This window comes from Amblyomma maculatum, chromosome 3, assembly GCF_055883805.1.
Source record: "Amblyomma maculatum isolate TAMU_Amacu chromosome 3, ASM5588380v1, whole genome shotgun sequence".
NCBI classification, from domain to species: domain Eukaryota; kingdom Metazoa; phylum Arthropoda; class Arachnida; order Ixodida; family Ixodidae; genus Amblyomma; species Amblyomma maculatum.
In genome coordinates this window covers 77,883,175-77,903,604 of record NC_139346.1, presented here as the reverse complement: position 1 = coordinate 77,903,604, position 20,430 = coordinate 77,883,175, and the positions used below count along the sequence as shown (strand labels likewise).

The 20,430-nt window shown below is 45.2% G+C and overlaps 1 protein-coding gene across 25 annotated transcripts in view; it reads right to left on the bottom strand.

Annotated features, from left to right (window-relative positions):
• Positions 1-816: 816 nt before the first annotated feature.
• The window catches only part of LOC146195028 (uncharacterized), a 413,834-nt gene continuing 394,220 nt past the window's right edge, over positions 817-20,430 (bottom strand). For all 25 annotated transcript variants that reach the window (XM_084597638.1, XM_084597655.1, XM_084597631.1 and 22 more), the window contains 3 exons: positions 13,804-13,874; positions 6,077-6,145; positions 817-996 (listed from right to left, as the gene is read on the bottom strand). In XM_084597638.1, coding sequence (XP_084453764.1) covers positions 856-996; positions 6,077-6,145; positions 13,804-13,874 — 281 coding nt within the window. In that variant the 3' untranslated portion in view covers positions 817-855. The remainder of the gene's footprint in view (positions 997-6,076; positions 6,146-13,803; positions 13,875-20,430) is intronic.

Genomic DNA, 20,430 nt, shown 5'->3' with positions numbered 1-20,430 from the left:
TGTATGTGTTTTCTGTCTCTGTCCGTGTTTTTTCGCGCAGTTTAATCATGAGCGTTAAGCACCAACTAGCCCGCCAGAAAACCCTTCTTGCATAATAAGCTGTTTTTCAGAAAACGTTCATCGTTGTCGTCTTTCAGAACACTTCGTCGTCCACACATTCCTCGGTCGTCGTTGCTGTCTGTGAGCACACCACTTCTGTCACGCGTTTCCCGGTAACAATATCTTATTGCTTCTTATACAATTCTTAAAAAGAGTGCCTCTTATGGCGTACGTATGCGTAAACGTTTTCTGATTGCTTCTTAATCGCACCAAAAGCTTAACCAAGCAAACGCGCCCCGTAAATGAATACTAAAACTTCATCATTTATCCTTCTTACATGCCCAATAAATGCCTCATCAGAATCAAGTTACAAAATGATAGCCCTTTGTTTTATAGAGCAATAGTTGTTTACGTTATTTTGTACCTTTGTCCGCTTTATGTCAAACCCCGAACATGTAGTGTGTGTATGTAAGGAAAGCGCCTTTGACTCAGCAAAAACAAAAGCAGTATGTCTTCCCTCTGGCTCTATAAATACTGCTGAGTATACCGCTCCCTATACGTTGACTTAATGAACGGCGAGAATGCACTTCACTAACTCGAAACCTTGAAATTCGCGATGATAATACGCATATTGGCAGGATGTAGACGAGCTATATGAAAAAGGCAATTCAGAATGCGCAAACAGGTTGCCCCCAACCCATTTTTACTATGTCAAACCTCTCCAGATATTACAAATGTTTGTTCTATTTTGCTGCAGTTTTTTTACACATACGATAATAAAAAAATGAAGACTGTTTTTTTTGCAAAGTTTTATTCTTAGAACTTAAAATCTCCCACACGAACACACGTTTCGTTGTATATAGTAGGCACGCAATCTCCAACTGAATTGCAATTACCAAGTCGGCAGCTGTAGGCATTGTGTCTCACCATATTCTTGGCTGCTTGTACTGTGATGACCTAAAAAACAAGCACAAAACTCAGCGGTAAGCAAGCGCCGAGAAAACTGCAACTGAATACATATTCTCAATTGGATCATGTTATGACAGGTATTTTATATATATATATATATATATATATATATATATATATATATATATATATATATATATATATATATATACACGTCTTTAGAGGTTTTGTCTGCTGTGTACATGGAGTAAATATTTGTTTTTTTAGTTAAACATGGCATTGCATGAGAGGAAAAAGATTAATATTAAGAGAGTGAATAATATATATAGTGTAATTTAGCCGGCTTGTCTCAATATTAGAAACAGGCAATATAGTACAATTGAAAGATTCAACTTTAGGTTTCTCCAGCCATATACAGAGAACCAAAAAACGACCGAAGCTGACAGAGTGCAACTGAACAAGCAAATAAAAAGGCAAAATACACGAGCAACGGATGAAGCCTTTATTTAAAGGAAGGGATGGCTCTCAGCCGCTGTTTGGGTAGAGGGATGGGAGTGTAGCTTCGTCTTCACGATTTTTCAAGCCGTTGCTTGTTGATTGCCATGCGGCCGATCTTTGCGCTGTAAGTCGACCTTTCTCACACTACTTGAAGCAGGCCACTCTCAATGCCGTATGTAGCAATGAAATGTTGTATTGCGGTGGTTGATAGAATTTGATCTGCAAGGATGGGCATTTCGTCGTGTGGAATATACGTAATTTTGCTTCTTCCTCGTGAAAATAATTGCCATATGAGGTGTTTTAGGTCTGCTGTACACTGTTCGTGACAGTGGGTGCATATGTTGTGTTTGAGTGTTTCGTGTCTTCCGAGAAACCACTTGCCAAGTATGTGTTGTGTTTAAGCTGCCTTTGGTATTGCTTTGTTGAGAAATGTATCTTGTGGTCGAGTGAGCCCTTTCGTGTTATCCAATACCGGCGTTGGTGTCGCTTCATATAAATTAAGCTTGCTGTCGCGTTTACGTTTCATGCGTACATAGTGCATTATGGATCTGTCATGGGAGCCTTAGGTGGGCATTGTTTGGTAAGGATTCAATTCTATCGGCTTAGGCATGGAGTTGGGGTATGAGGCATTGTACCTTTGAACAAGCCCACCCGCTTGCGCGGCTGCGTTTCCCCCGTCTGTGCCAGTATGTCCCGGTGTACACATAAATTTAATTTCTATTCCAACTTTCCGCATTCGCTTCAGCCTCTTTCAGAGGTCCTTGGCCACTGCGTCGTTTGTAGTTGGTGCCGACAGCTCTGCAATCGCTGCATATGAATTGATTAAAACTCGATATCCATTGAATGTATTTTTTACTGCAAGTGTCGTAATGGTGTTTATAGCTCCCCATTATGCAAGCAACTCTGCGTGTAAAATTGTTCTTCCAGGTAGGTGGCACGTGTACTGTCCGTTGTGTCGGGCGGTGGCATACACACCCATGCCACACTCACCCTTTCATTTCATATTGCAGCGTCAGTGTAGACGTTTATTGTATTCAGCGGTCTTGTAAAGGCAGTTCTCTGTTCTAAAAGGTGCCTAGCCACCCCGTACCGCCTACTAATAGGTCGTTGTGGCCTTAGTGCGATTACCGACGCCTCCCACGGGGGTGAAGTGTCTGTCCTCAGGTGCCTTGGAGTAGTGTTGATTAGGTTGTCCCATGCCATGACCTGCTTCCCTTGCGTCGTGTTTTCGAGTCGGAATCGCATTCTTATTTTTGCTTCTCTTATAATGTCTTGTATGGGTGGTATGCTGACCAGCTTAATTAGGTCGTCATTCCTCGTGTGCTTAGGAAGCCCAGCAATGGTGCAGAGTGGCCCTGTGTAGCTTTTCGATGTCTTTAACGTCGTGATGAGAAAACGCATACATAGGTGCCCCGTACAGAATCCTGCCGACAGCAACCGCTCTAGACTGTGTTTGGCACGACGTTTGCCGGGCTTCACCGTACTTGTTTGAACTCCGGCGAATCATTCGCAACATCTGAGTTCAGTTGCTTTGCAATGCATGAATCCATTTATGACGACTGTTTCAACCTAAAATCTGTGCCCCAAATTTTTTGCCTGCCCTTTTGCAGACGTGATGTTATGTTGTCCAAGATGCAATGTAATCTGCGTTTTGGCGCTTGTGGAATTCTTGCCATCAATGCTTATGAGTTGTGCCTTTTCAGGCGAGAGCTGTAGCCCCAATGCTTCTAAACTGTGACTAAGGCTGAAAATTGCTGCTTGTAGGTCGGTCTGCCTGGCCCCTTTATTTGGGTAATCCCCTGCGTCTGTTCATATAGTGACATCATCTGCGTAGACGGTGTAGCAGGCCGAAGTGTCTCTCTCGAGCGCTTCTGCTACTCGGGTCATGGCCAGGTTAAATAGCAAAGGGCCGAGGATAAAGCCATGGGGCACGCCCCTATCGAAGTAATAGGTTCTTGGGCTCAATTTCGATGCTTTGCCATGAAGCCTAATAGGTCTGCTTTGAAGGAAACTGCATATCCAATTGTAGGCTTTTAGTCGGGGATATATTTTGCTAATTCTTGTAGGATTACCTGTTGGTTTGCATTGTCGAATGCTTTGTGCACATCAACCACGAAGATGTAATCTGGTGTCTGTTTGCAAGACCTGCGGTTGATTAACCTGCGGAGCAGCCAAAGGCAATCATGAGTGCCCATACTCGGACGGAATCCTGGCTGAGATGGATGCAACCCAGGTTGTTCGGATTCGATATAATTCTGTATTTTTGCGGCTATCATTCGCTCAATCTACATGCAAATGGTTGACGTGAGAGCTATTGGCCGTAGGTTCTCTGGTTTTGTGTGGTTCAGTTCAGTTCAGTTCAGTCGTACAGTCATGTCCGACTCTTCGTGATCCTATGGACCATGTCACGCCACACTTTCTGGTCTCTCATTATCTTCCTAACATCACATAACTTCATCTGCAGTGCCTCGAGGATGCCATCTAACCATCGCGTTCGCTGCCTATCCCTTCTCCGGCGACCCTCAACCTTTCCCAACATCAAATCTTTCTCCAGCGACTCTTCTCTTCTCATCAGATGACCAAAGTAGCTGAGATTTAACTTTTGAATTTGACCCTCGAATGAGCACTCAGGGTTTAGGTCGACAATATCGACTGATTTGATCTTCTGGCAGTCCAAGGAACTCTCAAGAGTCTTCGCCAGCACCACAATTCAAACGCGTCAATTCCTCGGCGGTCAGCCTTTTTCACAGTCCAACTCTTGTGAGGTTCTCAGGTTTTGTGTGGTACTTCGCTGATTTCGGTATGGGGTATATCTATGATAGCTTGGAGTGCACCTGGCACCACTCTGGATTCCCATGAATCGTTTATGATAGTTAAAAACTGATCTTGTGCTTCGTTGCTAATGTTTTTGAGCTCCTGCCTAGTTACTCCGTCGTATCCTGGGGTCGATTTTGGTTTGCCCATTGGCCGTAGGTTCTCAGCTATTGGCCGAGCTATTGGCCGTAGGTTCTCAGGTTTTGTGTGGTACTTCGCTGATTTCGGTATGGGGTATATCTATGATAGCTTGGAGTGCACCTGGCACCACTCTGGATTCCCATGAATCGTTTATGATAGTTAAAAACTGATCTTGTGCTTCGTTGCTAATGTTTTTGAGCTCCTGCCTAGTTACTCCGTCGTATCCTGGGGTCGATTTTGGTTTGCCGTGGGCTAGTGCTGCCAATTGCTCGCCAGATGTAAATGGGTTTGCAAGTTCCATTATTGTGTTCTCAATCGTGATTGACGGCAGTGGCGAAGTGGGTATCTGAGAAGCATGTGAGAAGAACGTGTGGACCACATTTTCTTCGAGTGCAGCAAGGTTCTCGCGCAGGAACAGCTCTGCCAGGGGTGATTCGTTTTCTTTTTTCCCAGCAGGCTTCGTAGAATTCGCCACAGCCTTTTAAGACCGGGTTCGCGGCCGAGCGTCACACATGTTCTGTGCCATGCATCTGTTTCGAGCTGTTGTTGGCACTCTTTGATTGGTCGATACTGGCGCTTAAGGCTCATAAGATCCCGGCTACGATAATCGAAGTATTTGCCTCAGATGAAACAAAGACAAAAAGAACAGCACTACAAAATCACAATTTCTTTCCCCGCTCTTCCGCCACCTGAAAGTCATAAAAAACCGGCAGGCTGCGGCGAGTCGTGGTGACCACAAAATATAGAAAAAGGATAGAAATATGCATAATTTATTTGCGCCTGACGTGACTTGGCAATAGTTGTTTTATGTATTCTGAAGGTGTTATTTCGCTTGCAAGAGCTAAAAAAGGACTTCGGCATACTGATTGCTCAACGCGATGGGCTTTCTAGAAGCGCTATTGTTCATCGACTATAAAAGCTGGAACACCACTGGCAACGACAAAGGCAGTGAGGAATGGACCTCGAAACTGCGTTCTATATAGACCTGTTTCGAAAACGAACGCTACCGGGCTCTACAGCTAGGTCTGGCACCATTGGGCATATGTGTCTCCCGGTAGTCGACTTGCGAGAGTCTCCATCGGCGCGGCAGATAATGCAAATGTAGTATCAAACTTCTCCTTCCGTACTGAGCGCAGACTTTCTTGTGCATGTAAATGGTAAAACATTGATTTCAATTGTTTTCTCAGTCACATTGTTTTCTGCGCTATTACCCTTCAACTTTGTGGTCGCCGAAAATGGGCAGAGAAATAACAAAACCATATTCTCTCTTTTTCTTTTCGTATCGCGAAATTTGAATGTATAGATTTAGCAAATTGGGAGGTCAACATTTTTCGCCTGCTAAGGTTGGGTGATGACTCATTGGTTTTAAGTAATCAATATCATGGCTAAATTGGGATAAGAAATGGCTCGGGATGCTACTCCAAGAATACATGACAGATACAAATGTGTTAAATTTAAACAGGAATCCAAATCACATCTGCGCGTAGAAAGGACTCCCAAATCGTGCGCAAGGTTTTTTTTTTGCCACGGTATATGCCAAAAAATAAAGAAATACGAAAGGTTCTTAATAACCTTGTATTATATATACACGATCAATGAGGCGTAAGGATGTTCAAAGAAAAACTCTTTACTGGTAAATTTTTGAAATTGTATTTGGGGTAAAAGATAGACTTACGTAGCATTCTGTATTCGTAGGCATCCTTCTTGGCCGTTCGTTACACCAATATGAGCATCCCACAGGCTTCTAAAAGAAAAACAAATATCTAACGTTTATTTCACACGTTTGAAAGCTAAAAAGGGTCATGCAAGCAGTACGAAAAATTTTGAAAATTATCATGTTTTTTGATTAACAACACACAAAAGGAACGCTTATTTTACGTTCCTACCGGGACTGAAGAGGTAGCTATGAGCATATAATGAATTAAGGGACAAGAAAAGCGTGGTGTGACGGTTGTTAATCCCCGTAGAAGCACTAAGGTATGATACTAAGTACTCGTCTATACGTAATAAAGCTGACTTCTATTTCACTGGTACCGCCGTCTAGGATATCGAAAAAAATTCTGCATCTAACCAGCGGGTGCCTACAGATATCAAACTGCACTTTTGTCTGTGCAGTTGCGCGCAGGCTTGCTGGCAAGCCGCTAATATGCGGCAATTTTCTGTACCATTCATTCACCATATTCACCAGTTGACTTCCGTTAGTGCCAACATATGAAGAGGTTATAGAAATTATTTAACGCTCTATCACAATTCCCATATGGCTGTCCTTTCAAATCTATTCTCAGATGTCTAAACTGGCTAGATTTACTTTGAATTGCATTAACTGATATTGTAAATATAAAGCGCTTTGTCCCGAATCCAATTTATTTTTTTTAATTTCTAATAAGATGCTTCATTCATTAAGGTTGGACACACTGAGAATATCTTGCACGACAAGCCATATACCAGCCAGCTCAATCATCGTTCACACTAAATATGAAGAAAAGAGTTTGTTCGCGGGGCACCGTGAATTAGGCCAGTAGTATGAGCAAACGCAAAGCTTAATGCGAAATTCGCCATGCACGTTAAATGCGCAAATTCAGACTGCAATCAGTATGGTGAAAAAAAACTGAGATCGTCCAAGGAACCCATCACGTTTAAATATCCGAAAGTTGAGACTGATTTTATCGCTCGTAGTTTCGGAGGTTAACGAGGCAAAGCGAGCCAATGCGAACCTTCAAGCACGCGGGAGTTAAAAAGTTCCTTCACATACAAGCTTATGTTTTCAGATCATTTGCTTCTGCTCATTTCAACTCTTCCCTTGGCCATTTACAGAACTATTAGCGCCGCAAGAACTCACTGCACATTAGATGTGTAGTATAGCTTTATACTGAGCTCTCTGAATAAATAGTAGGTTGAACAGTAACAGCTTCTTTATTGTCGTTTAATGTAATTTTTGAAGTTCTTGTTGCTAGAAATACTCACGTGAAAACAATTGCGTACATGCGTTCTTTGATAAGTGTGCACGTTGACGGCTGAAGTGCAGAGCTCGTTTGTTTCTTCGATATGCCACTGATTCTTCGCTGCTATAGAAACAGATCGTCCCTACCAGAACAAACTAATCACTTTGTCTTTTATTGCAATATTCATTTCGTAGTATTTCTAAGCATACGGTTATGAGAATAACCAGTTTTGCAGCAAACAATGTAGAGTAGTTTTCTTGCATTTCTTATTGTAGCAAGAGAACTAACGAAGACAGCAGAGTACATATATTTAGTAACCGCCTTAGCTCACCTTGCATGGCATGACGCTATAGCATCAATGAATCCAGTCTCTAGCTCCTCTTGCAGAGTTTTCGCGTATAAAAACACAGCGAATCGCTTCATCACTAACCTTTTGAAGCGTGGAATCTCGCACAGTCTTTATATTACAGTTTATAAGCAGGCGGATACTTCAAAGACCACTGAGCCTATAGGTAACTATAATGCCTCGCTTTGCTGAGCCCTAAGGACTCGGCTGTATAGCAGCTTGTCTAGCTTATCGCCGAGGGTCCTAGACGCAGGGTTACTGACACACCCACCAACTGAAAAAAGGTGTAGCTGGTAACCCTTGCCATATCACATGTTCTCATAGTGTTGCCTGAACTGATGAAGGTATCACTGCTGGACCATGCTGCCTGTGAACTACCGCTTGCCAAAGCTACACTGACGAATTTGCGCTCAAAATGACGGCAATGGAAATATATGCCCGATATTTAAATAACAAAGGTTTCCCATTAATAGAGAAACAGTTGCTTTTGCGAGGGCTGTACAGCCCAAAATTCGCCTGCGTAAAACAAAGGCAAACAAGATTCGAATACCATCAAAGCTTTGGTCTCCATAAAGTGAATCACGGGCAGATCATGAGTGATGCATTGGTAAAATTTGGTGCATTCAAGGGCTATCCAGGCCAGCAAGTACCATGGATGCAATGCCGACTTGACCAACCTCTAGCCACTGTTGGCGCATGCATGGGCCAATACTGTCTCCTGCACGCACCTACCGGGCCCGGAAACTAGAGAAGCTGCCGTTGCGTCAGTGGTAGTCGCTGACCAGAGGTCGAATGCAGATGATTGGCCATGCTTAGGACAATATCAGTCCTAAGCATGGCTAACACGAGTCGAACTAGACGGCCGAGTTCAGTCCAATGGTATTCCGTTGACCATAATTCTATTCACCGTGCACGCACCGACACCAGGAATGCGGATAGAGCATCTGAATTCATTTTGTTCCTCATGCACATGAAAAGGCGTTTGGTGAAGTACCAGGGCTAAATCATGATAATTGTTTTATCTTTTACAGGTATCGGCGCACTCATGTTCAAGAAATAAGAGTCCCATCAAAGTGTACTCGGCTCCCCTCTTACTTTTGCTATTGCATTTTGGTGTCCGAATATAGGGTCGCTGTTTTATCCGTATAGAAGTAACTCTTAGTAAAATGACACTACTTTGCAAGCCTAGTTGAGTGTCATATTTGTTTAATACTAGCTGAATTCCAATTATTTTCTTATTCCTTTTTGAGCTAAGACAATTTAGGTATGACTATTGGTCTGCAATTCGTGTTTTTGAGAAATACTGAGCAGATATCAACAGCTAAGTGAATACAAAAAGGAGAAAAACAAAATATACTAAATCAATCAGTTTACACCCCGCTGGGACCCTTGCGCCCGCAATGTCCTGCGTTATGTCAAAACGTTCGCGCTGTTATGTTCATGTCGTCGGCGCCAAAGTCGTCGCAAAAGCTGTAATACTCGGGTCTGCAGGCGACCGAAAGACTTTCGAAAACCTTCAACAATTCGCATGCAAGGTTCATCTCAATTCTGTCTTTCGAATACTGTCACAAATATGTGAGAAGCAATCTTCATGATGAGGAGAAATATTGCTGAAATTTCATTAAGTGACACGGCTCGCCGAGTAACTTTGCTGTGGCTATAGCTTCTATATTGACAGGTCCCGCTTTTTGCTATTTTATTACAGTCATAAGCATCAGAAAGAAATCAGTTATCCGAAGCGATGGAAAAGCCGTGCACTACTGAAGTGACAAGAACACTGTTGTGTTCAATGGGTTGCCGCCAAGCACTAAAACCGCAAGTGCTTTGAAAAGTTTAGGAAAAAGTATTGCGCAGTGTTTCCTGCCTGCTGAGAGCTTGTGTGATAAATATGAAATGTTCATTTGGTCTTTTAATAATTGTGCAATCGAAACAAATATGAACTATGGTCCCTGTACAGAAGTTTAAAAAATGATTCATTCGAGGCATTCAGAGCCATTTGTAGTCTTTGTCAAAAGTGTTTGCTTCAAGATCCATGCTTCTAAGCCCCGTAACACGAGCCGAGTGTTAGAAATCTTGTTGATGTGACAAATCCCATCCCCGTCTTGTCTATCATATATATATATATATATATATATATATATATATATATATATATATATATATATATATAAGAACGAGGTCAAGAAAGCACTAGAAACTATGAAAAGGGGGAAATCAGCTGGAGAGGATCAGATAACTACAGATTTGCTGAAGGACGGGGGGGATATCGTGCTAGAAAAACTGGCCACCCTGTAAACGCAGTGCCTGGTGTCATCGACGGTACCGGAACCATGCAAGAATGCAAACATTATCCTCATTCACAAGAAAGGAGACTCTAAGGACCTTAAAATTATCAGCCTACTGTCTGTTACGTATAAGGTATTTACTAAGATAATCGCTAATAGAATCAGGACAACCTTAGACTGCAATCAAGCAAAGGATCAAGCAGGGTTTCGGAAACGGTACTCTACTACCGATCATATCCATACCATCAATCAGGTGATAGAAAAATGTTCGGAATATAACCAGCCCTTATACATAGCATTCATTGATTACGAAAAAGCATTTGACTCAGTTGAAACCTCGGCGGTGATGCAGGCATTGCGAAATCAGGGGGTAGACGAGCCGTACGTGAAAGTGCTGGAAGATATATATAGTGGCTGCACAGCAACCATAGTTCTGCATAAAGAAAGTAACAAAATTCCTATAAAGAAAGGTGTTAGGCAAGGAGACACAATCTCTCCAGTACTATTCACGGCTTGTTTAGAGGAAGTATTCAGAGACTTGGAATGGGAGCAGTTAGGGATAAGGGTAGATGGAGAATACCTCAGTAATCTGCGATTTGCTGATGACATTGCCTTGCTAAGCAACTCGGGGGATGAACTGCAAATAATGATTGCTGACCTAGACAGGAAAAGTAGAAAGGTAGGCCTGAAAATCAATAGGCAGAAGACTAAGGTAATGTTCAACAGCCTCGGGAAGGAACAGCAGTTTGCATTAGGTAGCGAAATACTGGAAGTAGTGGACGAATATGTCTACTTAGGACAGGTAGTAACCGCAGATCCGGACCATGAAAAGGAAATAACAAGAGGAATAAGATTGGGATGGAGCGCATTTGGCAAGCACTCGCAGATTATGACTAGCAGCTTACCGGTATCGCTCAAGAGGAAAGTATACAACAGTTGCATCTTGCCTGTACTCACCTATGGGGCTGAAACGTGGAGGCTAACCAAAAGAGTTCTACTTAAGTTGAGAACAACCCAGAGGGCTATGGAACGAAAAATGGTAGGGGTAACATTAAGAGATAGAAAGCGTGCAGAGTGGGTCAGAAAAATAACTCAAGTTACCGACATTCAAGTAGAAATTAAGAAGAAGAAATGGACATAGGCAGGACATGTAGTGCGAAGAGAGGATAACCGATGGTCGCTGAGGGTAACAAACTGGATTCCAAGGGAAGGAAAGCGTAGCAGGGGGCGGCAGAAAGTTAGGTGGGCGGATGAGATTAATAAGTTCGCAGGGGTCAAGTGGATGCAGCTTGCACAGAACCGGGTTAAATGGAGAAATATGGGAGAGGCCTTCGCCCTGCAGTGGGTATAATCAGGCTGATGATGATGATGATGATATATATACCTGGAGATATATATATATATATATATATATATATACATATTGTAAGGCAACGCGAAGGTCGGACTTGGGGAATCAGGCTTTATTACAGACCTGAAGCCTTGGTCGCACACTGCAGCCAAACACACTCCGCGATGACGATGGGTCTCTACAAGAGGGAGCAGGATGAAGATGAAGCAGCACGTTCAGCAGTGTGGAAGATGAAGCGCCACACAGTGCTCACACTATTTCGCCCTGTAAATGACCCTGTCGCGACACGAAATGCTGGCTGATGCGGCAGACAGAAAATCCCAGCCTAAAATAATTGGGTGAGCGCACGGTGACATCACGGCAAATTGTACATGGTGGCGGACACCATCAACAAAAACTCGCACAGTACACTTTGCAGAAGGCCGAATTATTGCACCATTAGCTCCGCGGAGTTCAGGTCCATCATAAGGCGTTTTCACTTTTCGCAAGCGGGAGCACAAGTCAGTGTGTATCACAGAAACAGCGGCGCCCGTGTCAACCAAAGCCTCAACAGATAATCCTTCAACCCGCACTAAAATAATATTCCAGGGACGTTCCGGAGGATTTTTGGGATGGCCGAAGAGTGCAGTTTTCCCTCCCAAAACTGCTGTGGTCAGTTTTCCGACAGGCGGGGGGTCGTCAGAGAAGCTTGACGGAGAGGCGAGGTGGAGCGGCGAAAAGGCGAAAGAGAACGGCGTCTTGAAGGCCTGTAACCAGCAGGCGGAGCGGGGCTTTCTGGCGGGGGTGATGAACGTCGGGGATAATCAGGGAATGAACGGTGGTTAGAGCCGGAAAAGCGAGGAGGGTAGTCTGCTTCAAATGATTCGTAGCCGCGGCGTTCATTCTGGAGCCTGCGACGACAGAAGCGGGAAATATGGCCTCGGTACCCGCAGTAATAACACACAGGGCGGGCTGGGCGCCAGTTGGGGTAGTATGTCGGCGCCGCGGCAGGTGGTGCCAATGCAGCGACATGAGCAGTGGTAGGCGCCGGTGGCGTAGGTGCTCCAACTGCGGGCGGCAAGGACGTGATCTGGGCGTACGTTGGCACCTGACGGATGGTAGGAGCGACCGATGTTGGCGGGGAATGGGTCATTGAGGCCAGCTCTTCTTTAACAATGCTACGCAGGCCGGCACTTGAATTATGTGGCTCAGATGCAGGGCGGCACGAATTACCTTGAGCCGAGAGCTCTTCACGAATTATTTCGCGAATAAGCACACGGAGGTCAGCTTCGGCAGTGAAACCAAATGAAGTGGGATCAGGCTGCAGGCGTATTGACTGTAGTTCGTCAAGGCGTTGACAAGTCGATATGATGGCGTCAATTGTGGTTGGGTTCTGCACGGCCAGGGCGTTATAGGCGAGTGGACCAATACCTTTAAGGACGTGCCGAACCCGCTCGGCCTCTGGCATGGTGGCATTTATGCGCCGACAAAGTGCGAGAACGTCTTCGATATAAGAGGTATAGGTCTCATTGGACCGCTGAAGTCGGGCTTCTAGCTTCTTTTTGGCGGACTCCGTGCGAACAGTAGAAGCGCAGAAAATCTGGCGTAACTTTTGTTTAAAGGTAGCCCAATCCGGAATCGTCGACTCATGATTTAGAAACCACGTTTTGGCCACATCCGTCAAATAAAAGGACACATTAATTAATTTAAGAGAATCGTCCCATCGGTTGAAAGCACTGACCCGGTCGTAGCTGTCGAGCCAGTCATCAGCGTCGTCGCCGCGGAGACCGGCGAACATCTGAGGGTCGCGCTGACGGCTACTGACAGTCCAAGTGGCAAGGGGAGCTGGAGTCGAGTTGGTAGCAGCCGGAATAGCGGAGTGGCCCTCTTGTGTCATGACGATGGTGGTCGGGATCAAACGGCGGCCAGAACGAAGCTCCAGGTGGATGCAGGTGACGAAGCAGCGGGGAAATCAAGGCGCACCTCCACCACGTGTAAGGCAACGCGAAGGTCGGACTTGGGGAATCAGGCTTTATTACAGACCTGAAGCCTTGGTCGCACACTGCAGCCAAACACACTCCGCGATGACGATGGGTCTCTACAAGAGGGAGCAGGATGAAGATGAAGCAGCACGTTCAGCAGTGTGGAAGATGAAGCGCCACACAGTGCTCACAATATATATATATATCCAGGTATTGCTTGCAAAGATGCCATTACATGGCTTAGAAGCGAGCTCTTGGGCCTATGTATTTTTGACAAAGATTGCAAAATTTAATACCAGGCACAATTTTGCGCTACATCTGATGGACATTGCACCGTTACATATCCGTGCTTAACCTTCACCCTGTAATGTTGTATATTACGTGAACGGTGTCATAAGGCAGCCGCTATGTGGTGAAGTATGCGCAGAATGCGCCTTTTTAATGGCCTGTGTTACCTTTTTATAATAGCGCTATAACATTGAAGCGTTACCTTATTCACAAATTCTGGTCAGCATACCATGTTTGTTGGACCCTGAAGATGTAGTGCTGGTTGACAGGGTTCTCTGGTAGTCGTCGTAGGAATTGGCACTGCAGAGAGAATTAAAAGAACTCTAAATAACAACTGTATTTTCTTTTATGAACGCCTTTTCAGTATGTACAAAAGGGTACGTGGTTGAACATTACGTGAACTTGTTTAAACGTGAGCTGTATCTTCGGTGTTGTGTTCTCCAGATAATAATTTTACTTTTAGTAATATGCTACAAGGCTTGTCAAGATTTGGCCTGAACACAACATCTTCCACCATTGCTTTCAGTGGCGTTCTCAGCAACAATAACTTAATTGCTTAGCGCCTTCGCTCACTGGCTACACTACTTTGATTTGTAAAATAAGATACACCAACCCCTCTTATGTTAATGTGTACTTAAGGCCACATTCATATGAAGTTGTTTTGAACGTGTTCCAAGAAACATAGTGAAACCTTGGTTTTTTTCACGTTACCGAAAGAAATTTCAGGCAATGCACACTTCATGCATTACCACTAACGGCGACTCTATGAAGAAGCTATATGAATGGATACTGACTATTCGGGTTTAATTTCATTCATGGTAGAAGGTTTGGAAACATGATTTTACATATTGTCACGCACTTCCCGCGGTCTTTATTGAAGGAAGATGAGGTTTGGCGGAATAAGAAGAGGACGAGAAGCTGGGTCTGTGCGCTGTGGTGTGCTAATCTCCAGCGCATCTTAACATGTGTGTAAATAAACGTCGTAACAAGTGTGGTGGAGTTCACGGGCTACAGATCACCCCGGAACCTCTCCTACTTCGCCGAAGCAGAAGAACTGCTAGGCTACCCCCCCCCCCCCTACAGACGGAGATGGCGCAAGCAGATTGTTCAACGCAGCCCACGCCAGCAACTCATCCGACCACCGCACACCCTTATCGGGAACACCGGAACTTCTATGGCAAGCCCGGAGAAGATGTGGATGACTGGCTCACCCACTACAATCGGGGGAGCAAATAAAACCGCTGGGATGCGACCACCAAGTTGGCGAAGGCAGTATTTTTTCTTGAAGAAACTGCACTAACATGGTTTGACAATCATGAAGCATCTCTTACCACCTGGGATCGCTTCACGGAAGAAATGAGAGCGGGATTTGGCGATGCCGATGCTCGAAAAAAGAGCGCCGAAAAGACTCTGGCTCAACGAGCGCAAGTACCGGGGGAGACCTGCACAACTTACATAGCAGAAGTCCTCAAGCTGTGCAGAATAGTTGATGCTGGGATGATTGAGGAAGACAGAGTGGGTCATCTCTTCAAAGGAATAGCGCAAGACGTGTAGAACTTTCTTATCTGCAAGGAGGATTTGAATACCACCACTGATGTAACACGACAATGCCGCACGTTTGAATGTTTGAAGCGACGCCGTATCATTCTGAAGTTTGGTCGTTGCCTAATGTGACAACTGTCGCCAGTGTGGATGTGTCTGAAACGACAAGCCTGGCAGATACAATTCGCCACATCGTCCGCGAAGATCTTCGGAGGCACCAAAATATTGGGGGCGAAGTCAGACCCGTCTACAGTGGCACCTCTTCGTCAGACAACAGCCCATCGTCTACCTGTTATTCTCCCTATGTTACGTCTCCTTCGAACACCCGATGCTCTGCAGCTCATCGCCCGAATATCCAGCCTCTTACCATCAACGCCTACAACAGCGAGCACTCTCGTCCTCCTCGTCGACCACATCCAGAGCATGAAGCGTTTAATCCAAGCGACGATGAGCCTTAATCATCGAATGAACGTGAGTCGCCAGTCTGTTATGCCTGTGGAATGATCGGCCCCATTTCGCGTTTTTGCCGCAATCGCCGTCCGTACCAGCAGTATCGCCGACAATGGGCGAATTCACGTGCGAGGATTCCTGCTGGCAATGATGATTCATATAGAAGAACACCTGGCCGAAATGAGCACAGAGCAACAGCTAGCCGACAAGAACGCAGAATGGCGCTGAACCGAAATGAATCACCGGCCTCTGACCGTAGCCTGACACCACCATCTCGGCGCCTACAACGCTCCCCTTCTTCCTGACGACGGTCGCCACCTCCGGGAAACTGGTGAGTGCGGCCGATGGAGGTGAGGTCGCAAATGATTCTTGCTTACCCATGCCTCTGCCCATTTCGGTGTTAAAGAACAGAATTGAAGTGTTTGTGGATGGTGTACGTGCTATGTCGTTGTTGGACACAGGTGCAACCATTTCTATTATAAGTCTCGCTTTTAAAAGCTGCCTTGGTCGTAAAATTATGTTTACTAGGGATAGTGCGATAACGCTGTGTGGTGTTGGTGGCGAACCGCTTAGCCCACTTGGAGTCTGTTCCGTGAATCTTGTTATCGCCAGCCACACATTCCGAACTGAATTCGCTGTACATGCTCGATCAACGCATGACGTAATTCTTGGACTCCATTTTCTGGAGAAATGTGGGGTCACTCTCGACTTTCGCAACGGAGACATTTCTGTGAGCACTCAAATTGAATCTGCTTTGCGTGAAAATTGGCGGATCAATCCTAGCACGCTTTCGGTTTCGGACGACATAGTCATTCCTGCAATGTCAGCAGAGTTTATACAAGTTGTTAGTTCCAGCTGTGCCAGTGATGCGTTCGATGCTGTGGTTGAACCACTCGCCCTCAACTGTGCGAAGAAAAGTATTCTGATTCCCCACTGCATCATCTCAGTCATGAATGGCAATTCTTCTTTGTGGACGACTAACTGCTCTAACAAACCTGTTGTATTACCATGTGGTCTAAAACTTGCCAACTTTTACGAAGACAATTTTAAATCAGTGGCCGTGCTCAGCACAGAGAATTTCCAGCCTACCGCATGCTCAGAAGAAGATGAGACAAACTTTCTTGCCATGGTTACCAAATCCCTGCCAATGGTTACCAAATCACCGTCACAGTTTAGGGGAAGTTCTGGCGAAACATACTGTGGCTTTCGATTTCTCTCGGTACTTGGCATTGCGGATTCACATTTCCCGTACTCAGCATCGAATCAATACTGGGACTGCTGATCCAATCCGTCAGAAGCCTTATAGTGCATCCCCATCAGAGCGCCAAACAATCGAAGAACCAGTTCGTGACATGCTGCTCAAGGGCATCATTCAGGAATCGTCTAGTCCGTGGGCTGCCCCTGTGATTCTAGTCGAAACGAAAGATGGCACTTGGCGATTTTGTGTTGATTATCGACGGCTGAATACAGTTACCAAGAAGGACGTGTATCCCCTGCCACGTATTGATGACACCATTGATTGCTCACATTCCGCCTCCTATTTTTCCTCAGTTGACCTGCGATCAGCCTATTGGCAAATCCCCATGCACCCGGAAGATAAAGAAAAGACGGCATTCATCACCCCAGACGGGCTGTATGAATTTAATGTGATGCCATTTGGATTATGTAATGCTCCAGCTATGTTCGAAAGATTCATGATTAAAGTTTTGCGCGGACTGAAGTGGCACATTGGTATGTGTTATTTGGACGATGTAGTGATATTCGGGACTATTTTTCATGAACACAACAGTCGATTAGAAATTGTCTCGGAGTGTATTGAGAAGGCTGGCTGGTACTCAATTCCAAGAAATCTCGTTTTGGTGAACGCCAGACTGTGGTACTTGGACATCTCATAGGGAAGGATGTAATCAGGCCTGACCCGAAAAAGATCGAAGCTGTCACTTGTTTTAAACCGCCGAAATCGTTAAAACAGCTCAGGAGTTTTTGGGGTCTTTGCTCCTATTTTCGGCGTTTTGTTCCGACGTTTGCTGATCTAGTATATCCCCTTACTTGTCTTCTGCAAAAAGATGTGCCTTTCAAGTGGACTGCCGATTGTTACTCTGCCTTTCGTCCGTTAAAATTTATTTTGACATCAGGACCAGTACTACGCCACTTCTGTCCATCAGCTCCAACAGAACTTCACACTGAAGCCAGCGCAGTTGAAGTTGGTGCTGTGCTCATACAGCGTCAACAATGGCGATGAGCATGTGGTTGCATATGCAAGCCGTTCTTTGAGCAAGGCTGAGCGTAATTACACAGTAACTGAACAGGAATGCTTAGCTCTTGTATTCGGTGTACAACGGTTTAGGTCATATATTTTTGTATGTGCATTTAAAATTGTGACGGAAAATTGTGTGTGTGTGTGTGTCCTCATGTTGGCTTGTAAACCTTCGTGACCCCTGTGGACGCCTTGCGCGGTGGACTTTGTGCCTTCAAGAATTCAATTTTACTGTGTCTTTTAAGAGTGGTCGTAAGCACGGTGATGCTGACTGCCTGTCACGGTTGCCACTTGAAACTACTGATTGCGACAATGAGGTCTTTGATGAATATATAACTGCTATCTCTACAAGTTTCCCTGATGTTGGTGAATTCAAGATTGCGCAGCGGAACGACAACGAGTTGGCGCCGCTTTTTGATGCAGCAAGTTCTCGGAACCCTACGACCTCATTCTGCATTCGTGACGGTTTACTATACAGGAAGAACTACTCGTCAGTAGGTGAGCGGCTTCTTCTGGTAGTTCCTACAAGGCTTAGGTGTCAGGTTCTTCGGGTAATGCACGACGATGCCACAGCTGGACACTTGGGTTTCGCGAGGACATTGCACAGCACTAAGAAACGTTTTTATTGGCCGAAGATGCGTCAAACTACTCAACGTTATGTGGCCAGCTGCCTCCAGTTCCAGCATTTCAAGCACCCAACCTGCTCACCGCCGGGCCATCTTCATCCTATAACGCCACCACGAACCCGATTCGAACAGGCGGGAATTGATCTTCTAGGACCGTTTCCCCGTTCCTCCAACGGAAACCGCTGGGTCATAGTGTGCGTAGACTACCTTATGCAGTACTGTGAAACTGCTGCTATACCATGAGCCACTGCTTCTGATGTCTCGGCGTTCCTCCTACGGTCCATCATTCTTCGACATGGGCCTCCTTGTGTGTTAATAAGCGATCGTGAACGACAGTTTACGGCAGAAGGGTTAGAAGAACTTCTCTGCCTCTGCTCAACCCATTTTCGCCATTCAACTCCTTACCACCCACAAACAAACGGTCTTACCGAACGCACCAATCGGACGTTTAGCAATATGCTCGCAATGTATGTCGATTCCCGCCACAAAAACTGGGATGAAGTCCTTCCGTTTATAACATACGCATTTAACACTGCTAAGCACGAAACGACAGGCTACAGTCCGTTTTTCTTCTTTATGCACGACCTCCACGAAGCACTTTGGACACGTTTCTGCTATTCTCACTCCCTGCTGAAACTTCACTAGCGCATACTCTCTCTTTGGCTGAAGAAGCTCGTCGACTCGCTAGACTTCGCACTCTAGCCTCCCAGGAACGCTACAAACAACGCTACGACAAGCGTCATCAAGATGTTTATTATGCCCCTGGTGACTTGGTGTGGCTTTGGACGCCGTTGCGTAAGCGCGGCTTGTGCCAGAAACTATTGCCCACTATACTGGCCCTTTCGTTGTACTGGAACGCTTCAGCGTAGTAAACTTTGTTGTCTCTCGCCTGACCACCCAAGGGCGTTGTTCTCGGAAGCCTCAAGTAGTCTACGTGGCCCGCATGAAGCCCTTCTATCAACGTGACGAACCTTGACTCGCCCGGCTGGCATCGTCTGCGAAGGGGGCAGTGTCACGCACTTCCCGCGGTCTTTATTGAAGGAAGATGAGGTTTGGCGGAATAACGAGAAGAGGACGAGGAAGCTCGGTCTGTCCGCTGTGGTGTGCTAATCTCCAGCGCATCCTAACATATGTGTAAATAAACGTCGTAACAATATATTCCTGAATTTCCCATTTCATTCCCGTCATATTTATTGTTGTATACAATTTGCCTAATCATATTATACAATATCTATCTTTTCACTCGCAAGTGTTACAGTGCGTTTAAGAGGACCTACATGTGCGAGATTTATCCGCACGCGTGAGATTCGCACCTGCTCTGCTGTAGTCGTGCAAGCTTGCATGCAGCACATTTGAGCTCAAAATATCCCTTCTGCTCGACTGTGAAATAACACGTAGCATAAAAATATGTCATATCTGGGTTGTACACCTATTGTATGAGTAACACATTTTCACTACAGCACACTAAAGCAACTGATTTTAATCGGTAAATTAATGCGCCAAATTGTGTCAAAGTCTATAGTCCGTCAAAACATTTTTATCCCTGTGCAGGGCCACTCATTACACGTTTGCATAGAAGAGTGAACGAAAATGATCAGTTACGCGCTTTACGTTTGCCACTGTTTGCTTATTTTTAATCATTGCTAAACAACAATGTTGTTATATTCTTTTTGCCTACTTTTCGAATATGCAAGCGCCATTAACGCGATGGCCTTAAAGGCGCCGTTCACTGCAAACTCAGGCGTCAGCGCCGGACCCAGAATCAGCATTGTGAATGAAACATCACAGGCCTTAGTGCTGTGAGGCGGTCGCTGGCATCTTACGTGAGCGCACAGTGACCGGCCGTACAGTTATCTGATGTTATATTTGGCAGGAGTTGTAAAACACAATCAGCCTGCCTGGACGTTTGCCTTTCCGTTTTTTTAACGCCTCGCTGGTAAATTTATTCGGCTTGGTTGAAGCGGGGCTTTAAAGGTGGAGT